This window comes from Prionailurus viverrinus, chromosome B2 (genome assembly GCF_022837055.1).
Source record: "Prionailurus viverrinus isolate Anna chromosome B2, UM_Priviv_1.0, whole genome shotgun sequence".
Classification (NCBI taxonomy): Eukaryota; Metazoa; Chordata; class Mammalia; order Carnivora; family Felidae; genus Prionailurus; species Prionailurus viverrinus.
The window spans coordinates 151,274,879-151,294,917 of record NC_062565.1 but is presented as its reverse complement, the minus strand read 5'-3'; the positions used below and the strand labels follow the sequence as shown (position 1 = coordinate 151,294,917).

At 57.0% G+C, this 20,039-nt stretch overlaps 1 protein-coding gene across 4 annotated transcripts in view; it reads right to left on the bottom strand.

Annotated features, from left to right (window-relative positions):
- Positions 1-20,039, bottom strand: part of SMOC2 (SPARC related modular calcium binding 2) — a 165,702-nt gene that overhangs the window by 101,355 nt on the left and 44,308 nt on the right. For all 4 annotated transcript variants that reach the window (XM_047859996.1, XM_047859997.1, XM_047859998.1 and 1 more), the window contains exons 2-4: positions 18,757-18,928; positions 8,311-8,417; positions 6,325-6,424 (exon numbers count right to left, since the gene is read on the bottom strand). In XM_047859996.1, the coding sequence (XP_047715952.1) occupies positions 6,325-6,424; positions 8,311-8,417; positions 18,757-18,928 (379 nt within the window). The remainder of the gene's footprint in view (positions 1-6,324; positions 6,425-8,310; positions 8,418-18,756; positions 18,929-20,039) is intronic.

Below are 20,039 nucleotides of genomic sequence, written 5' to 3'. Positions count from 1 at the left end.
CGCGCCACGGCACGGCGCGCTCCCTCCGAGTGTAACTTCCCCTCCGTTAAAGCCGTCTGTGCATACGGTCCCTTGCCAGTGTGCACCGAAACATTCTGTTTTGCTATCATTTTTGGGGAAGAGGATTGTTAAGCCTTAAGAAAAGGCCATTTTGAGGGGGGGAAAGGGGGCTCCTTCTGATCGGTGACCTTTCCAATTCACACAAAGCAGCTTTGAACTTGCATTTCCGCACCTTTCATAAAGAAACGCTTCAGAGACGTTAGCAGCCAGCTGCAGCTGTTGATTTCAGTATTTGGAAACTCGGTCGTGCTGGATATTTCCTTCAAATTCCTCAGCTGCGCAGGGTCCTTAACTTAGTGCCAGGGAAATTCATTAGTGAAAAACGAACAATTAGCTTCTATGAACGTAGTGCAAATTTTCAGAAATGATCAGCACAGTCACAGAAATGTGAATTTCCTCCACTCCAGGCAGAGGCCAGAACGGCAGGCGTTGTGGACAAACGGGGGGACCGCAGACCCGCCTGCCATGTATCACGTAGACACACCGAGGGGCTCCACGGAACCCCACGTCCTCTTCGCAAACCCAAACGTGTAAGCTGCCCAGGTAAGTAATCGGAACGTGTGAGTGCCGTCGGCCCCAGGAAAGGACCATGAACTTACTCCTTCCCGTCCGGGGAAAAGCAAAGCCTCCGATAATTGCCACGGAGGGAGAGATGACACTTGTCACAAAACTTGCCAGGAAATAATCAGGGCCGGAGAGGTGGCTTTCTGTCCCACGCCACAAGAAGGCGCTGGGACACGGGGTGTGGCGACGTCAGGTGGAACAGGATCTCCGTCCTGCACTCGAGCACTCTCCCCATAACCCACCCTGGAGCAAGACGGGGTGGGGCGGGCGGATCCCAGGAGGGCCTCAGTCACGGTTGCGGGATGTCTCCCCTCCGCGCCCCTGTATCCCCAACTCTGCAGCTGACTTCAAACACATACCTCAAGCTGAGCTACATACGAAGATTCTGGGGGTACTGAAATATGAAGAAATCGTGCACACAGGTTCAGCTTACAGGGTCTCAAACCACTTTGTACTCTTGCCGGGAATAAGCTCTTGGCCACGGGGCACAGTTACGGAAGGGACATGCGATTAAAAACCCTGAAGCTATTTCCAAATAATAGCGAATAGGCGAGCTACAGAAATCCTCCCTCGGAGAAAAGTCCTTTGTCTCTGACTCCTACCTGGCCCCCAGCAACGTTACTCTTCAAATCGTTAGAAGGAGGAAGAGAACACACCCTTACAGAATAAATACAAACCAGCGGTGTTCAGACGGAGACACGTTGACCTGGCCGCTCACCAGCACAGACGACGGGGGCCACGCTCAGCGCGTTCCCTGTCATTTCCTTCACCTCCGGAGCGTCCCCGTGCAGGGAAAGACCCTGTGCAGAAAGCCGTCTGCAGACCCAGGAGTCTCGATCAACAGGCCAAGGTGAGCTATAAATCCCCAAGCCATGAGTAAGGAACACCCGCCTTCTGGCAAGCAAGGCCTGGAGTGCACCTGGATGCAGCTCAAAGAGCAGCTTTTTGGTCCTCAATACTTCTCAAGGCCATATGCTGCCTGCCACGGACATTCACGCTCTCCGCACAAAGGGAGAGACCTCCCACCATCCTCCAGGCCTGCCTCCGGCGCAAGGATCAGCGAAGAGGAAAGCAAGAAGCAGGAACCATCTAGAATAAACGGTGGGAACAAGACCGTTCCACTCCCTTTTTATGCCAGACTTTCCCAGAACGATCTCTCCCTCACCTGTCCACCCCTGCCGTGTGCCTGCAGCTCCTGGCCCGAGACCGCGTGTCTGCAGAGACCTCAACGCCACACACACCTTACCTGGCAAATCCTCAACAACAGATAAATTAGTCAGCGATAACAACGAACGGACTCCTCGGGAGAAAGGTACGGCTGGACGTGCCCCGTGAGCCCTAGGCTACAGGTCACGCACACTACGATTTACTAAAGCGGAATGTTAGTACTGCGTTAGGGGTTCGCCAGGTTCAATAATCCAGTCATCGGGAAGGGGTGCCAACTGGGCAGAAGGGCCGGGGCCACCGCATCCCCTGAAGCCTCTGCCTCTCACAGCCCGAGCGCCGCTCACCCGGCGGCCGTGGCTGGAAACACCAAGCAGACCACCCACTAGCTGTGACAATCTGAGTGGCGTCCTCACCCCAAGGGACCATCCTTGACCAGAGCTGGTTATAGACGGCAGGTCTGCAGAAGTAACACCGAGGTGTTAATGTGGTTGGGGGGCCGCAAGTAGCCTCCTGCCCTCCGAGAACCTTCGACAGAACCTCCACGTGGCCGTGGATTTCCAACAGGGACTTACACACATTCTCAGCAAGGCGTTCAAGGCCCATGGACTGACATTATTGCATGTGGCCGAAAATGTGGGCTATGGAGGCAGAAAGACAGATTTAAGTCCTAGCTCTGTCCCTTAAAGCACGGAGGCCTTGGGCACAGTCCTCACCTGTAACATAGAAGATAAGCCCACCTCCCACCCAGGCTGCTGTGACGCCCAACACATGGCGGGGCCCCACGAGCGGCGGCCACCAGGCCTGCCACCCCCCAGAACATCGCGGAGGGCAGACGCTGAGGCCATTCGGCCCCAAATCCTCATCCACACCTGTCCCAGCCTCCCTTCCCGCCTCGGTGCGGCCATCCTCACAGGGCTCCCGAGGCATCTAAACCCCCGCCCTTTCCCCCCGGGAAGATCCTCCGGGAGATGTGTGACCTCACGAGGAATTTAACGCACTTTAACTTTCCACACCTTTTTAAGTCCGTGAAATCCTGCACTCGTGCCTGAAAGAACATAAACACACCGGCAGAGCACGATGGACTGTTGTCAAAGACGCAGAGAAACAGCTTCCGGGGCAGGAGAGAGTCCCCACGTCCAACCCCCTTTCCAGTCAACACCCCTCTCTGCACCTGTAGTCACCGTCCTGGCGGTGTGATCACCCCTTCCTCGTCTGCCTCTGCGGCTTCCCACCCAAAGAGGCTTCTCGAAGTGCCAGGGGTGAGTTTTGTCTGGTGTTGCATTTTAAATGGACCCGTGTGTCCTGTGTTTCAGTGCGTCCACTGGGGACCACGCTGGAGCCCCATGTCGGCACGACCCGAGCGAACCACGACAGGAACCACGGACATCCAGCCACTGCCCGGATTTGGTGGTTACGGCAAATGCTGCTGCGGACGTCCTGGTGCCAGTCTCTGTCCTGCCGCAGACGTGAGTGCTTTCCTCCGTAGCCGCTCTGCGTCCTGCTGCCCGCACGGGAAGGGCGCGTGGGTTCTGCACCGGTGGCTCCGGCAGCCGTGGGAGGTTCTGTGGTTCCACGGCCTCGCGGGCACGTCACGGATCGCTTTTTCTTGGCGGCTAACGGAGTGGTGTGTGGGGACCCGACTGTAACATTCACGTGCGTTTCCCTGCTGTGTGAGTCTCAACCCCGTCTCCCGTTCGCTGGCCATTAGCTTCCCTCCTTTATAACGTGCTGCCTGCTTAAGGCTTTGGACCCCTTTTGGCTAGAGTCGTCTCATTTTTCTTATCCAGTAAGAGGAGCCTGGGTATTCTGTATTAATGGCTTAAAAATACATGTTTATGGAATATGTTTCTTTCGAAGGTCCTCCTGGGAGAAGGGAGGAGGAGGATCGGGGGCAGGGGCTCTCGTGTGCCGCTGAATCCTCGCCAACACACGGATGTCTGCCTCCCTCCGCTGCGGCCTGCCTCCGTGGTTGGGCGTGTTCACGACAAACACACACACGTGCACGTTCTAAGTGACAGTCACTCTTTGTGGCTACGTTTTAAATCTCTTCTCCCAGTGTTTACATTTTTATAGCATGAACTTACAGGATAAGCCTGGTGTGAACTCCAGGGCGAAAGGTAACTGTTGAACACTGAGGCTAACCCAGTTTTAGTAAACCAGGCGGGGGCCATGGCCATCGTTCACAGCCGTGGCTAAGGGACCCTAGCCACGAGGCACACCAGCTACGAGACCAGTGGAGAGAGGGGGATACACGCGGAGAGGGAGTCCCTGGCTGTGTGCACATGAAAGCTCGGCCCTCCGTGGTGCGTGTCAGTGTCACGGCCCCATGCAGAGCGCCGCCCTATCGCCCTGCCATGTTGCATGACCTGGGAGGCTCTGTCAGCATCTGGGAAGAAGTTAAGCCACGCTGTGGAAGAGTCCGTCATAAACTGTCCACGTGTGTGTGTGTGTGTGTGTGTGCGTGTGTGTGTGTGACTGAGCGTGACCGGGCATCACGTGTGTGGGCGTCGGCTCCCGCATCCGGAAGCTCCCTGGTCTGACTTTCTCAACAATCCCCACGACCTGCAGAGCTTCTGAGCACAACACCTGCTCTCCACGTTCACGTTTGTGCAGAATAAGAGTGCGGCTATGGCAGGGGGCTGACGGGCCTTTTCCGCAGCTGCCTGGAAGTTACTCAACGCACCAGCGGCAGCAGCAGGCGTGAGGCCACTGGCCTCACTGGCCACTGGCCAGGCCCCCTGAGGTCACAGCCCCAACCCCGGGGAAGTGGAAAGGGACGCTCACCTGCAGAGAGAGGGTCTGAGAGGACAGCCGGCCCCGTCCTCACCCCAACTCTGCCCTGAAACACGGGGCTTTTCCTGCGGTTCCCACACAGCACACACCGGACTTCTGAGCAGACTGTTCTCCATCATCCATCCCGTGGACCAGAAAACCCACACGGGCACTGAGAAAACGGAGCATATCCATAGAGTCAAATTATAATTACCGATGCCTGCCTGGAAAAATACGTCAGCGCCCAGTACAGCGGTTTGATTCCAAAAACAAAGGACTGTTTGGAGAATGTAAGAAATTCAGCCGATTCTGTACATAAAGACCTTCCCGATAAAGATCTTTCAGACGCAGCTTAATTTTTCAAACGGTACCACTAAAATCACAGACAACGGGCATCCCCCGGCTTTCTCCTTTGTATGATGAGGCTCAGTGCAAGCCGGTGCCACACGCCGGAGGTGAAGTAAGTCTGTGAAAGTACGTCCCAGAGCGAGGGACACACACGGAGGCCGACCGTGTGCGTTCATCCCCCCCTTACTCCACGAGTCTGCACAAGAATTATTAGGTGCAAATGTTAGCTCGCTAAAAATATTTGTCAGCAATTTTTAGCTCTCGGATAACAAAATAGTTATTTGAAATAAATATATTTTAATTTCACGTTATGCACACCCCGTGGCTTTTAAGCGATGACCAGTCACTGGAAATATTAGGTTTCGCGTCGCTGTTAATTACAGACGTCATCAGGCTGCAGCGGTTATGAGTTCTGGCCTGTGCCTTCGCTGCTGGTGTAAGCGTCTGAATCATGAGCAGAATTCCTAATTAGAAGATGCCTGACCTTTAAATAAAAAAATGAGTCTAGAAGTAAATCCTGAACGCAAACGTTTCAATATTTCACATGAAAAATGAGGACTAGGCTCTGTCCTTTATTATCACCGCGGCTACGTTCTACTAGTCTAATCTAGGGACCGTGATGCAAAGGTCATGGGGCCCCTTCACAGATGCGCCGATAGGTCCTCTCGGCCAATTAATCACAACTCAAGGGGCGACTGGGTGGCTCAGTCGGTTAAGCCTCAGACTTATGGTCTCACAGTTCGAGCCCCGCGTCGGGCTCTGTGCTGACCGCTCGGAGCCTGGAGCCCGCTTCCGATTCTGTGTCTCCCTCTCTCTCTGCCCCTCCCCTGCTTGCACTCTGTCTCTCTCAAAAATAAATAAACATTAAAAAAAATTCTTTTTAAATCACAACTCAAGCTGAAAAACATTCTCAAATAAAAATGACATGAATCATTTGTATCATTTTCGGTAAAATATTAGTGGAAAACGGACCATCCCGTAAGTTACTCTCCTGCCGGTAAGATTACCTTCGGTGTGTTAGCTCTCTTATGAGTAATAAAGCAACACAAATAAACCATCTGGGGACGGACCTGTGAAGAACGGTCCTCTTTCTCTTTGCAAACGTATACACATAAAACCAGAACTTTCCTTTTTCTTTTTTGCCAAAGAAAACACGTGGGGATTTGCACTGCTGACTACAGCCCTTGTGGTCGTTCCTAAAAGACTAAGAACCCTGAGTCGAAGAACCTACCAACCTTCAGACCAGGGCTTCGGCTGGGAAAGGCTCTTGAAACCGTTTTCGTCCTGTTTTAGGCTCTGTCGGCGACACGAGCCCAGCGCCCGCTAGCCCTCACCACCACCTACACTGCATTTCTTCCGAACCGCGAGCACACAGGCGTGGAGGGTCAGGACGCGGCACGCGAGGGCACCTACCGGGGCACCGGGGCGTCTTGTGGGCCACGGCCGTGCCACTGACGGGCCTCCCGTTGGGCGTGACGCACCAGCAGTATCCCGTGTAGCTGTGACACTGCACCTGCGGGACGGCAGGACGGGGTCAGCTCGCTGCCGTGCTCGAGGCAGCCCCACTAGGAGGCCACGTGCCTCTTACCTGGCTGCATCTGGACACAGCGGCAGACGGGCGGCCCCGGGACCCAGGGGTTTGTAGGCGACCCAGGCGCTTCTGCCGCTCACGCTGGCTCGCCGCCTCTGAGACGGGCCCCAGCAGTCCCGAGACAGGCTCGGTGTCTCCCCACAGCGCCCAGACCACGATGAGGAGGGAGGGACGGCGTCCATCCCACCCCCGAGGTCTCCCCAGCATCCTGCCCACCTCCTGGCCCCGGGGTCTCCCCAGCACCCCACCTGCCACCCTGGGTCTCCCCAGCATCCCTCCCACCTCCCCTGCACCCCCAGGTCTCCCCAGCATCCCTGCCCCCCACCCAGGTCTCCCCAGCATCCCACCTGCCCCCCAGATCTCCCCAGCATCCCTGCCCCCCACCCAGGAATCCACAGCATCCCACCTGCCCCCCTGGGTCTCCCCAGCATCCTGCCCACCTCCTAGCCCCGGGGTCTCCCCACCACCCCACCTGTCCCCCGGGTCTCCCCAGCATCCTGCCCACCTCCCCTGCACCCCCGGGTCTCCCCACCACCCCACCTGCCCCCCAGGTCTCCCCAGCATCCTGCCCACCTCCCCTGCACTCCCAGGTCTCCCCATCATCCCCACCCCCCACCCAGGTATCCACAGCATCCCACCTGCCCCCCCGGGTCTCCCCAGCATCCTACCCACCTCCTAGCCCCGGGGTCTCCCCAGCACCCCACCTGCCCCCCTGGGTCTCCCCAGCATCCCTCCCACCTCCCCAACATCCCTGCCCCCCACCCGGGTATCCACAGCATCCCCCTGCCCCCCCTGGGTCTCCCCAGCATCCTACCCACCTCCAAGCCCTGGGGTCTCCCCACCACCCCACCTGCTCCCCAGGTCTCCCCAGCATCCCTGCCCCCCACCCGGGTCTCCTCAGCATCCCACCTGCCTCCCTGGGTCTCCCCAGCCTCCCGCCCACCTCCCCTGCACCCCCAGGTCTCCCCAGCATCCCTGCCCCCCACCCGGGTCTCCTCAGCATCCCACCTGCCTCCCTGGGTCTCCCCAGCCTCCCGCCCACCTCCCCTGCACCCCCAGGTCTCCCCAGCATCCCTGCCCCTCACCCGGGTCTCCACAGCATCCCTCCCAGCCCCGGCTCCTCCCCCCCCCACCCCCACTCCTCCATCCACACAGACATGCTCCAGAGAGGGCATCCCCTGCTGTCGGTGCCTCTGCCCACTTCTCCGCCGCTCCAGCCCCCTGCCAGGCCCCCGGAGGCCCAGTGATATAAAAGCACAGCGTTCATGTCACTATCGGACAGCAGATTGTTTGTTTCTCTGCGAAGGGCTGTGTTCATTAGCCCCGCACTTCAGGGATTTTTGCCTTTATGGGGAACAGTGGTGTTGACAGCAAAGACTCGGCCACACATAAGACAGAGAACTGGGTTATTTTCCTGACTGACTCTGACCAACAAGGTGGGAGGAAAGTCACAAACCCGCCTCGCGCCAGGGTCACCGGCGGCCTGCGCCTTCCCGCACCTGCCCCAGGCGTGGTAAACTAGGACTGCTTCCCACGGAAGGCCCGGGGTCAGTGGGGCCCGCTCGCCTCCCGGAAGGGCTGGGCCAGGCCAGCGCCCGGGGACAGCGGCCAGCGGCATGGCCCCGACGTGGGCACTTGCGCCGGGATGGGCGTGAGTGAGTGAGCTCACCAGGACCACCGCCAGCGGTGACAGTCAGCCCCGCCGGGAACTCCCTTCCCAGCTGTGCACGGGGGCCCCCAGGGACCCCCCCCCCCCCCCGCAGCTGGGAGCAGACGCTGTGGGGACCGGACGGGGCCAAGGGCCTCACCTGGCTGTAGGTGCCGTCGTCGTTGCATTCCGGAATAAACACCTGCTGCAGCTCCTTCCGGGCCTGCTCCTGGGTGTACTTCCTCTCGGCCACACACCTGGACACGTCTGCGGGGAGAGCACAGCATATGCACCAGTTACACAACCGGGACCCATGAGGGCGTGAGCCACCTGGCCACGTGGGGGCGTGGGGCCGCAGCGCCCCCGGCGGGAAGGTGACGGGAGCAGGTTTGCTCTGCACTCGATGAGCGAGGGAGCCGAGGCTCAGAGCAGCCACTCTGCCCGTCCTGCTAAAAGGCAGGTGCTGCCTCCTGGGAAACGAAGAAGCTCCGGCCGCGGCCGGCTGCAGGAGGGCTCTCTGCGGGTCCAGGCCGCACGTGGGGGCCCTCGGACACCGCGCCGGCCCGGGACACCCGCCCCACCTGAAGACCGCCTCGGCGGGACCTGCACAACGGCCCTCGCGTGTGTCGCACTGTCCCGGGGTCTCAAAGCGATACTAAGGTCCTGCCCCCTCCAGCTCCGGGAGGAAAATCTGACAGCACGTCAGATGAAAAGCCAAACACCCTCAGCCCGCCCTCTGCTCTGTCCCAGACTTTCAGGTGTTGGCATTAGCGATACTGCGGCAGAACCTGATAAAAAGCACCCAGTTCCTACTGCTCCTCAGGAAGCCGTCTCCTGCGACCCAGTAAGTCGGTGAGAAGGGAAGCAGCTAAAAACACCGAGTGCGTCTCGTCTGCATCCGGACACGGACACCCTCAAACCAATCACGGGCACGCGGGTGTGCACGAGGGACGTGGCGGCTCGTGCGCGAGGCCGCCATCCCCTCCGCCACCCCCCCCCCCCCCCCGCAGCCCGCACCGGCCTGCGTGCGACACGGGGGCCTGGCGGGCAGCGCCTCCCGCTGCGGGCCCCAGGCCTCCCGGCATGGGCTCCGGGGCGCGAGCCCCTTGGACACCGCAGCACGGCGTGCGTGGCCAAGCACCCACGTGCGTCGCCCACGGGCCTCTCGCCCCCCGACACGCCACCACAAGTTCACGCTCCCTTCTTTGGGCCGCCGTGCGGCGTAGCTCATGTGAGTTTTAGAGCTTGAAAAGACAGGCTTTCCCCGTGTTTCTAAAGTGTTTCCAGATTTATTTATTTTTTTTAACGTTTATTTATTTTTGAGACAGAGAGAGACAGAGCATGAGCGGGGGAGGGGCAGAGAGAGAGGGAGACACAGAATCCGAAGCAGGCTCCGGGCTCCGAGCTGTTCAGCACAGAGCCCGACGCGGGGCTCGAACTCACGGACCGCGAGATCATGACCTGAGCCGAAGTCGGACGCTTAAACGACTGAGCCACCCAGGTGCCCCAAGTGTTTCCAGATTTAAATAACAGGCGGTCTTGATCTGAAAGGGCCTCTGGACTCCGAGAGCTGCTTCTTCAAACGTGTGCCCTGGCCAACGGCTTTAGATGGCGACTTCTCGTGGTCTGGTAGCAAATCCTGCTGGCCCTGACTGCGTGCCCTCTGGGCGCCCGCTGCGGGGCTCAGGGCCACAGCCACGGCCCCAGCGGCATCGGCCTGCTGAATACAGACTCTGCTGCCGAACATCCCCGTCCCCGGCTTCTGCGGACCCCGGGCCGCCGGCCGCGCCGTGTGTCACGGGCATGCGCGCTGCAGAAGACGCTCTTCCCTCCAGGCTGGTGCTCGTGTGTTGATCTCCGCTTTGGCCCGGCCAGCCGGCACTCGGCAACATGTGGTTTTAATGCAGCCTGTGTTTTAGCTGAGGACAAATCACCGCTTTGCTGGACTTGTGTCCTCGTGTTTTTAGCACAACCTGTGGTCTGACCGTCTAAAAGGAAAAGCGACAGGAGTTCCAGCTTGCACGGTCTCCACCAGGGTCCCGACGGAATCGCAAATCATTTCTGATACTTGAACTATCGTGGAACGTGCCAGAAGAGCATACATTTTCCAAACAACGTGTGGGCCTCGTTCCTGGCCTGGACGCACTTCCTTCAAAGACTCTGCGCTTAGTGCTGATCGGACGTCCTCGGACAGGCAGCGCTCACGTCTGACGGAGACTAAATTCCAAGTTTTCGTCTGGCACATGGCAGGCTGTGTAGTCACAGGAAACAGGACTCTGAGGCCCGGAACGGCCGAGTCGGCATCAGATGCCCCCCGAAGTTAAATCCGTGACCACCTACCGAACGAACGTGCCGTCCGTCTCCCACCGCCGGCCTGGTGTCCCTTTCCTAGATCTTCTGAATGACGGTCTTCACGACTGAGCAGGGTCTGGACGGCACCCACCAGATCAATGCTCCTGAGATATGCAAAATGCCAGGGATTTCGCTCAAAATTAGTCACGCCTCCCTTGTGCTCTCTTCAGCGTATTACTTCCTTCATCGTGGTCAGAACATTTCACACAAGACCCACCTCCTCAGCAAGTGCTTCTGGGTTCCACGCGCCACAGAGCACTACAGGTGATCCCGCATCGCTGACGCTCTCCGCCACGGCCGTAAGGTCACGTTAAACCCCTACCTTGTTAACGTGTACATGCTTGGGATAAATCGAAAGCCCCCCTTTACAGAAATCCAAGTGTTCAGCCCAGCAAGATGCGGGGCGACGCTGGATGTTTTTCTGGCGGGTGACTCGGTCTGGAATGGCTACCGAGTGGTTTTGACTTTCAGCCTGGTGCCGTGTGCTCTCTGAGGTCCAGACGCCCTCACGGCTGTGTGCCCATGCCCGGCACAGGCCCGGCCCGGGTGAGGTTGGCCTCAGGGCAAGGGAGCCGGATGAGCAGAGGCCACCAGACAAAGGAGGCACACTCTCCCTGGGCGGTGGCCTCAGAAATGATGGCCCTATGAGACACTTTTATTTTTGCTGGCATCCAGTGAAGGCAGACGCGGGATTTCAAAGGTTGTACTATTTTATCCACCCATAATTTCAAAGGCCAGACTCCGAGGGAAATGGAGGACTCGGCACCACCACGCTCTTCGCATAAATAGAACATTCTGTGCCTCTTTAACGTCGGTGGGCGTGCGGTGATGCAAGACCAGAAGGGCGAGCAAGGCGCCCCGTCCACCGAGCCACTGCCGGTCGGCGAGGGCAGGGGTGCCGTACGTCCTCCGGCACCACTCCGTGACCGCGGCGCTCTGCAGCAGGAGGGGGAAGGAACAGAGTTTCCCTTTTACGTAAGTGTTATCATTTCAAACGCAGAAAGACAGAAACAAATTATAATAGGAAAACCTCGGGTACATGCTTGGGGTTGCCAAGCCATACAGGAAAAAATCTACATGCGCTGCAAGCTGCTGCAAGAATGTATCGAAGTATTCGGAGTCTGTGCAACATTTGTACAGGAGACGACCGGTCACAACCATCTGCCGGGTAACTGATAACCGCGAGCATCAGGGCATCAAACGAGACCACGGCGCAACCGTCACCACATCCCCTTTACGGAGTCTGAGTGCCACGCCCCCGGCCCGGCCCGGCGCTGCGCTGTCGCTCGCGGCTCTGCTGGTGAGCCAGCACTGCGGGAACACGCGTGTGGGTGGAGCACAGAGAAGACCGTTCTTCACGCAACATTCCAAAGAGTCTTGTGCTTCTGATCGCGGCTGGAACGTGCGAGCAATGATGCTGCTTCCCGTCGTGTCTACTTTAGTCCGCAAGGAAGGACGTTTCTAACCTCAGACCTGTTAGAACGCCATAAAAGAGTGAAGGTGAACGTGACTGGCGTAGGGTTTCTGCAAGAGAGACGCACAGATGTGACGAAAGTCCTAGGACACCGCTTTCTGCAACGGCTACTTCAGGTGGCCTGCCTGTGGGAAGGAAGCGCAGCTTCGACACGGCACGTAGCACAAACAAGGAGCCCGCCTGAAGACTGGATGCAGGAGAGAGTCACGTGTACACACACATGTGCACGCACAGAGACACCTGCACACACACACACAGACAACTCCCTTGCTGTCCAGTTCCTTTTAGAACAGTGCACGATTGATCTCTCCTCTTGTCTGGTGGCCCAGAGGTTTTTACTCACCATCTGTGCACACAGATGCACACACATCTGTACACATACATACGCATACATGGGTACACGTACATATACGCAGATACACAGGTGCACGTGCACACACAGATACACACACAATACACACCCACACCCACAGGCAGGTATGCAGACACACAATACACACCCACATGCACATGCACACACAGATATGCACACACACAACACACCCACATGCACATGCACACACAGATATGCACACACACGACTCACCCACATACCATCTGTGCATACAGATGCACACGTGCACACATACATGTACACATACACATGCATACGTGGGTACAACGTACATATATGCAGATACACAAGTGCACATGCACACACAGATACACATACAATACACACCCACATGCACACGCAGGTATGCAGACACACAATACACACCCACATGCACACGCACACACAGATATGCACACACACAATACATACCCACATGCATACGCACACACAGATATACACACATAATATACACCCACATGCACACGCACACACAGATATGCACACACACAATACATACCCACATGCATACGCACACACAGATATACACACACACAATACACACCCACATGCACATGCACACACAGATAGGCACACACAATACATACCCACATGCACACGCACACAGATATGCAAACACACACAATACACACCCACATGCACACACACACAGATATACACACACAATATACACCCACATGCACACGTACAACACAATACACACCCACATGCACACACAGATATGCACACACACAATACACACCCACATGCACACGCACACACAGATATGCACACACACAATACACACCCACATGCACACACACACACAGATATGCACACACACAATACACACCCACATGCACATGCACACAGACATGCACATATACACACATATGCACACACAATACACACAGCTACCTATACATGCACACAGAACACAAGCATATGTACACATACACATATATATGCACACATGTGCATGCACAGATACACACATGCACACATACACACAGATACACACAACACACACAAAGATGTACATGCACATGTGCACACTAGACACACATGCACACACATGCATACACAGATAGTCGTGCGCACACACACATTCCACACATCCCGCGTAGATTTCTTTTACAGAAATCTCTGTTTTGTTGAAGAAAATAATAGCAGGCTAAGAGCTGACTTAGCGTAGCCGAACCACACTCTGGGACCGGACGCTTGCTGTGGGTTCACAAAGCCTCCTGGTGAAGCTACAGGAAACATCCAGACGGCTCTGGCCTCCCAAAGGTGACGCCCCTGAAGTGAAAGGAGCCTGTTTCTTTACAGTCCGCGTGTAAATCAAGGCTTGTTAGGGGCCTTCTCATGATTAGGAAAATGGTTGACCAGAAAGAATTCTTAGTGTTCACCTGGCCCCACCGCCCTGTTTTAGAGACGAGAAGGCTGGTGTGGACATGCGGCCCCAGCCAGCCGGTGAGAGAAACTGAGGCTGAGTCTGCAGTTCTCACACCTGAGCGGGCTTCAGAGCACTGGGAAGTGTGCAGGGCAGGTGCTGGGACCTCCCGGCACCGCCCCACCCCTCGGGGGCCCCGATGTCCGCGTTCCGAGCGCCCACGTGGACAAACAGGCGGAGAGGAGAGGCCAGCGACCGTGGAGGAGTCTTGGGCTGCGGGGCAGTTACATCACATTTTTAGCAAAACTAACGGAAAGGTAGAGGGCGATCAGAGACGCCAACACCAAGCCCAGCGGGGGTGAGCGACGCCTCCGGGCTCCGCAGAAATCCTCGGGGACGACACGCCCCGCTCACGCTGCCCTGCAGGTCGCTGCTTCCCGCTGGGTTTCCGGGACACAGGTGCCCGGCGCTTGGGCTGCCCTCCTGGGGGTCTGGCCGCTCAGAGCCCAGTGTCAGCGAGAAGTCCCTCCGTGGGCAGCCCGTGGACCGCACGTCCACAGAGGGAGGCGCTGGGGCCGCCAGGGTCTGTCCCCATCGAGGCCGCGGGCTCTGCTGTGTGTTCCCCATCGTGGGAGGGTCCCCGGTGCAGCTCGCCAGCTACGAGGTAACACTCTCCAAGGCGCCACCCCAAGTGGCTTTTCCCACCGCCACCGACAGGCCCAGAGGGACCACGGGTCTCTGCAGGGCTGTGGGGAAGGGTCCGAGCAGGCAGCCGTGGCGGGAGGCCTCTGTGGATGGGCCAGCAGGTTTCCCCAGACAGCACTATGACCCGGGATTTGTCCCGGCAGGGACTGACCACGGACGGAGGCCCCACAAGCACGTGTTCTGGCTTCTACTTACAGTCGCCGCTTGTCCAAGAAAACCCTGTGGGTGTGTGTCCCTCGGGGTTCATGCAACACAATCGTCATGAAGAACAACCACCACTCATCCGTCCGTCCCCGATGTGGGCACGCAGTTCTGCCTCCACACGGACGTTGCCAAGGCCCCGCACGTCCGGCCCGCGTGCCGTGTGCTCACCGTGGCGCGGGGAGACCGTGGCCTCGCTCAGCCAGCCACGACGAGGACCACGAGACACTGGCAGCAAACAGGAATGGGGAGAGAGCGGGAGCATTTTGCAAGCACGTTCCTTTTCTTAGAAACTCCTGGGGCCCGGAATCCCCGAGACGGGCTGTTTCTGTCACGTTTCTGCTATGACTTTGCTTCTGGAAATCCCAAAGTCGCTCCAACGCCTCCTGACCTTGGACCGTTCCTCCTCCTTGTTTTCTGGCTTTTTCACTGGATGCCAGAAATGTTGTCGAAAAGCAAGACAGCCCCAATGGACTCAGATCAAAGGGAAAATATTAATGCGTTTGCTAAGCTCTGAAAACCCAAACTCCACAAAATTTCTAAGAAAATAGGAGAAAAATCCATCGGTGCCCATCACTGCATTTCTATTCAAGGGCAACACTTAGATCATGACATCGAATGCATAAAATATTTTAATCCAGCTTAATGAAACGTGGACTAAAACATTTTAGTTGTTTTCAAACCAGTACATTCCAAACAGGCCAGTGGGACTGCCACCCACCCAACGTCCTCAGAATATGCGGTTGCCCATCTGCCAGACTGGCACTATTTCAACCCCAGGGACAATGTGAGAAAAACCCAGACGGTTGTTTGTAGCACGTGAAGCGGTGCAAGGGGACCTTCGGTCTCGTGCCCCCTCCTTTCCGTTCGGAGACGCGGGCTTCTGACCCGGCTGTGCTGTCGAATCTGCTGTACTTGTGCCCTGAGAGGGACGTAGGCGCTACCATGACTTCCCCAGTCCGGCAGGATTCCTGTCTCTGGCCCCCATCCGCACCGGGGCTCCCTTTTACCTCTTCCCACTCCCCGTGAACCGTTTCCTCCCTGTTGGAGCCCTGGGCAGGGGAACGGCGTTGGTAAGCGATGGCACAGTTCGCCAGTCTATACGAAGGAGCCCATCCCCTGGACGGGGGCCGATCGCCACCGTGAGCCGGGATCCAGGCGGAAGGCTGCTTCCGCAGGGACGGTCCCGTCGCAGCCTGCAAGCCCCTTTCCAGGGCAGCCCCCAGCGCGGCACAGGTTCCTGTCCCCTACGAGATGAGGGCTGTTCCCAAATCATGCATCACGCGTATCAGGGGTGCGTGACGCCCGGTTATTTTAAACAAACGTGTGACTAATAACGTCGCTGTCAATAACCTTCATATTCGCTACCCTTGCCAGCTGAAGCACCAAACAAACTTGACTTTGAAATCTACGGGCATCCGTAGATTTTTTTTATTTTTTATTCTAACCCCTTGGATTTCAGTGGAACCAGCTTTTGTGAAGTGAGTTTTATGTCTGCTCACTCCCCTTAGCACATTTTCTGTGTCACAGATTTATGGTCTGAAATTGGTTGAGGGGAGTGAATGAGAATCCCAGCCAAGGGAATTTCCCAGAAAACTTAGGCTGGATCCAAATACAAAGAGGGGAGCGATGACATTATCAAAAAGGACACACGCGTCCAAAAGCAGCCCAGCACGGACGCCACGGTGGGCAGAGCGGAGCCCCGAGTCAAGGGCTCTGGAGAGCGACCTCGGGAGGTGTGGACTCGCAGGCCTTTGCGTCAGGTTTCCACCCAGGGAGGACAGGGGCCCGGGCCCTGGTCTAACTAACGCCCCCCAGGTGCCCGCTGGTGATCACAAAGGCAGAGACTAACCCCGGCAGCTCCCCCATGGAACTTCCGGCAGAACAGCTGATCGGGGTCATCTACAGGAACGTGGCACGAGAAAGCAGCATTGACTCAAACTTTACCACCGCCCCCACAGCATGCTTCCGCGGGCAAGGCCGGCACAGGCGACAGCCTCTAGAAGCTTCCCTGAAGACCAAGTCGCCTGATATTTGAATCTATTCCTAAATCGCCTCTCCTTTCTCAGCACAGATAACTGACGTGTAAAACTATAATCGAGGCGTCCAAATTTTTCTCAGTTTGGCGAGTTCAGAACGAGAGTAAAGAAATTAGACACAGAGCAGAGAGGAACAGAACTCCTCACGCGGGTGCTTTTCTTTGAGGCCACTTTTCCGTGAGACGTGGTCTTGCCGTTTCTGGCCAGACCCACTGCAAATCACTCTTTTAAGTTCCGGCACAGTAAACATGCGGTGTTATACCTCAGGTGCACAATATAGCAATTCTGCAGTTACACATACCCTCGGTGCTCATCGCGACCCACGTCCTCTTTACCCGCTTCCTGCTTCCCCCCCCCCCCACCACCACCTCCCCTCCGGTGACTCAACTGTGTTCTCTGTAGTTCAGACTCCGTTTCGGACTCGTCTCTCTTTCTTTTTCCTTTGTTCATTTGTTTCCTTTCTTGCATTCCACATACGAGTCAAACCCTATGGCGTTTGTGTCTCTCTGCCTGGCTTATTTCGCTCCATATGATACACTCTGGCCGCACCCATGTCGCTGCAAATGGCAAGATTTCATTCTTTTTGATGGCTGAGTAATATTCCACTGAATACATGCCGCATTAGCTTCATCCATTCACTTATCAACGGACATCTGGGCTGCTTCCATAATCCGGCTGTTGTAGATGATGTCACTAGAAACATTAAGGTGCACGAATGCCTTCGAACTGGTGTCCTTGTATTCTCTGGGTAAATACCTAATAGTGTGACTGCTGGATCTTAGGGTAGTTCCGGAACCTCTGAGGAACCTCCATACTGTTTTCCAGGGTGGCTCCACCAGTTGGCATTCCCCCCAGCAGTGCACGAGGGTTCCCCTTTCTCGACACCCCAATATCTGCTGGTTCCTGAGTTGTCAACGTTAGCCATTCTGACAGGTGTGAGGTGGTATCTCAGTGTGGCTTTGAGCTGTATTTCCCTGATCACGAGCAACGGTGAGCATCTTTTCATGTGCCGGTTGGCCATCCGGATGTCTTCTTTGCAGAAGTGTCTGTTCGTGCCTTCTGCCCATTTTTTAATTGGATTATTTGTTCTTAGGGTATTGAGTTGCATAAGTTCTTTACAGATTTCGGATGCTGACCCTTTATCGGATATGTCGTTTGCCAATATCTTCTCCCATTCCGTAGGCTGCCTTTTAGTTTTGCTGATTGTTTCCCTTGCCATGCAGAAGCCTTTTATTTTGATAAAGTGCCAATAGTTTATTTTTGCTTTTGTTTCCCTTGCCTCCAGGGACGTATCTCGAAAAATGAACATCATCTGAATCCCCGCACAACTGTCCAGACACCGTCTTTCCTAGTAAAAAGCATATGAGGGACACCTGGGTGGCTCAGTCGGTTGGGCGCCCGACTTCAGCTCAGGTCATGATCTCACGGTTTGTGGGTTCGAGCCCCGCGTCGGGCTCTGTGCCGACAGCTCAGAGCCCGGAGCCCGCTTCGGATTCTGTGTCTCCCTCTCTCTCTGCCCCTCCCCTGCTGGTGCCCTGTCTCTTTCTGAATGCAACTCTGTTGGGGCTCAAAGCATCAGCATACTATGCGGAGACAAACCCTTCATTAACATAGGAAGTATTTCAGTGTTTTGCTCGGAGCGTGCTAGTTAAATCTAAATCTGCTTCCTAAATCAGGATAATCGAAAATTTCACGTGTAAAATCAACACGAAAGAAATCGCCATCCACCCCACAGGTGCTGTGTGACGTCCCACTGGCTGGAAGGGGGGACAAGACAGGGCCAATGGAAGCAGGATTAACTTTGGTGAGAATAAAACACTCAGAAAGTGTTCTGTGAAACGCCGATACGCGTGTGTCGAGATGGCACCAACCAGCCTAAGAAAAGACACGAAACAAGGTAAAAGGTGCCTCTGCCCTTGAGTCCCCGAAATTTCCCTCCTTCCTGACACAAACCTGGAATCCCTGAGTTTTTACGCATAAAAACGTAGCGAAGATGAGAACAAACGACTCGGCCTTACGCTTAGCGGTGGATCGGCCGGCCTCTGAGCGAACGATCAGACACGGCTCACCTCTGCAGTTGCCCCGGTAAGCGATCTCCAGCTGAGGGTCCTTGCACTTGGCACGCTGGAACTCGCAGCGGGACAGGAAGGTCCGGCCGTCAGACGCGCACAGTGGCTTCTGTGAGGAACCCGCACACGCCAGCTGGCAGTCCTTGTCCTTGTCTTGATCCACTCGCAAAAACTTGGGGGAGGAAAGAAAAAGAAGCCAGACAAATGTAAAGAGGCGTTTCTGCAGAGCAGCGGGAGACGGACGTTGGCCTGAGGCCACCGCCGATCGCAACCGACGGCGGTCAGAGACATCGCGGGGGCCCGAGGACTCTGAGCCACGGGCCAGCAGGGAGGTCGACGGCCCGCGGTCTCCAAGCCAGCGTCTGCGGCTGGATCCCGGAGCTCCGGACTCAATGGTGCACGACACGGTCCATCCCGCAGTGGGATGTGCGGGAAACCCGCTTCACCTCCATCGTCCACGCGACCGGGATTTTAATCTGTAAATTCACTTGCTAGTTCCCTCCCGCGTGCGCCACGTCTCATGGTCACCCTGGAAGTTAGGACCGTAAGGAGGGCACCGGAGGAGCCAGGAGGCGGTGGCGCCTCACCACCTCCCTGTCCCAGCGACCACCTCCCGCGTACTTGCTCAGATTATTGTTTTCTGAATAAACGCCCGGGCCCTGGGGGGGGGGGGGGGGGCTGCTCGCTCCCGGGACACGGGGCACGCCCAGCAGTCAGGGGTCTGCCCGCCCGGGGCCACAGGGGCTGCGAGCCTGGGACCACACGAAGGAGCCAGTGCAGAGGGCCCGGCGGCCCCCCAGCGCCCGCGCTCACAGGGGTTCCCCATCCCGCGTCGGCTCCTGCTGACATCCCGACGCGGCATCACGGAGCCCACGGTGCCCTCCAGTGGTCCGGCTGCCCCCACGCCGGCCCTCCGCGGACGGTCCCACTGCAGGCGGCCCACCTCACGCCTGTCCAGCGTGCGACGGCTTTGTACCAAGGCATAAACGGCACCTCCGGGCGCCCGTGGCCACGGGCGCATCCCCCGCCCCGCGTGGGGTTTTCTCTGGTTTGTGAGCACGAGCCCCGCGCTGAAGGAAAACACCGGGGGCAGAGCCGCGGTGGTCACCGCCTCCCGCGGGCACCGCGTACGTGTGAGCAGGTGGACGTGGCGTCGTCTGTCCCGGAAACACCTGCGGAGCCAGAGAGCGCCGTGCTCAGGGCCTGTCCCCTTCAGAGTCCGCAATGGGGGACACGCGGGAATGGGTCAGAAGCCCAGGGAGCCTCACCAGGAAGAGAAAAGC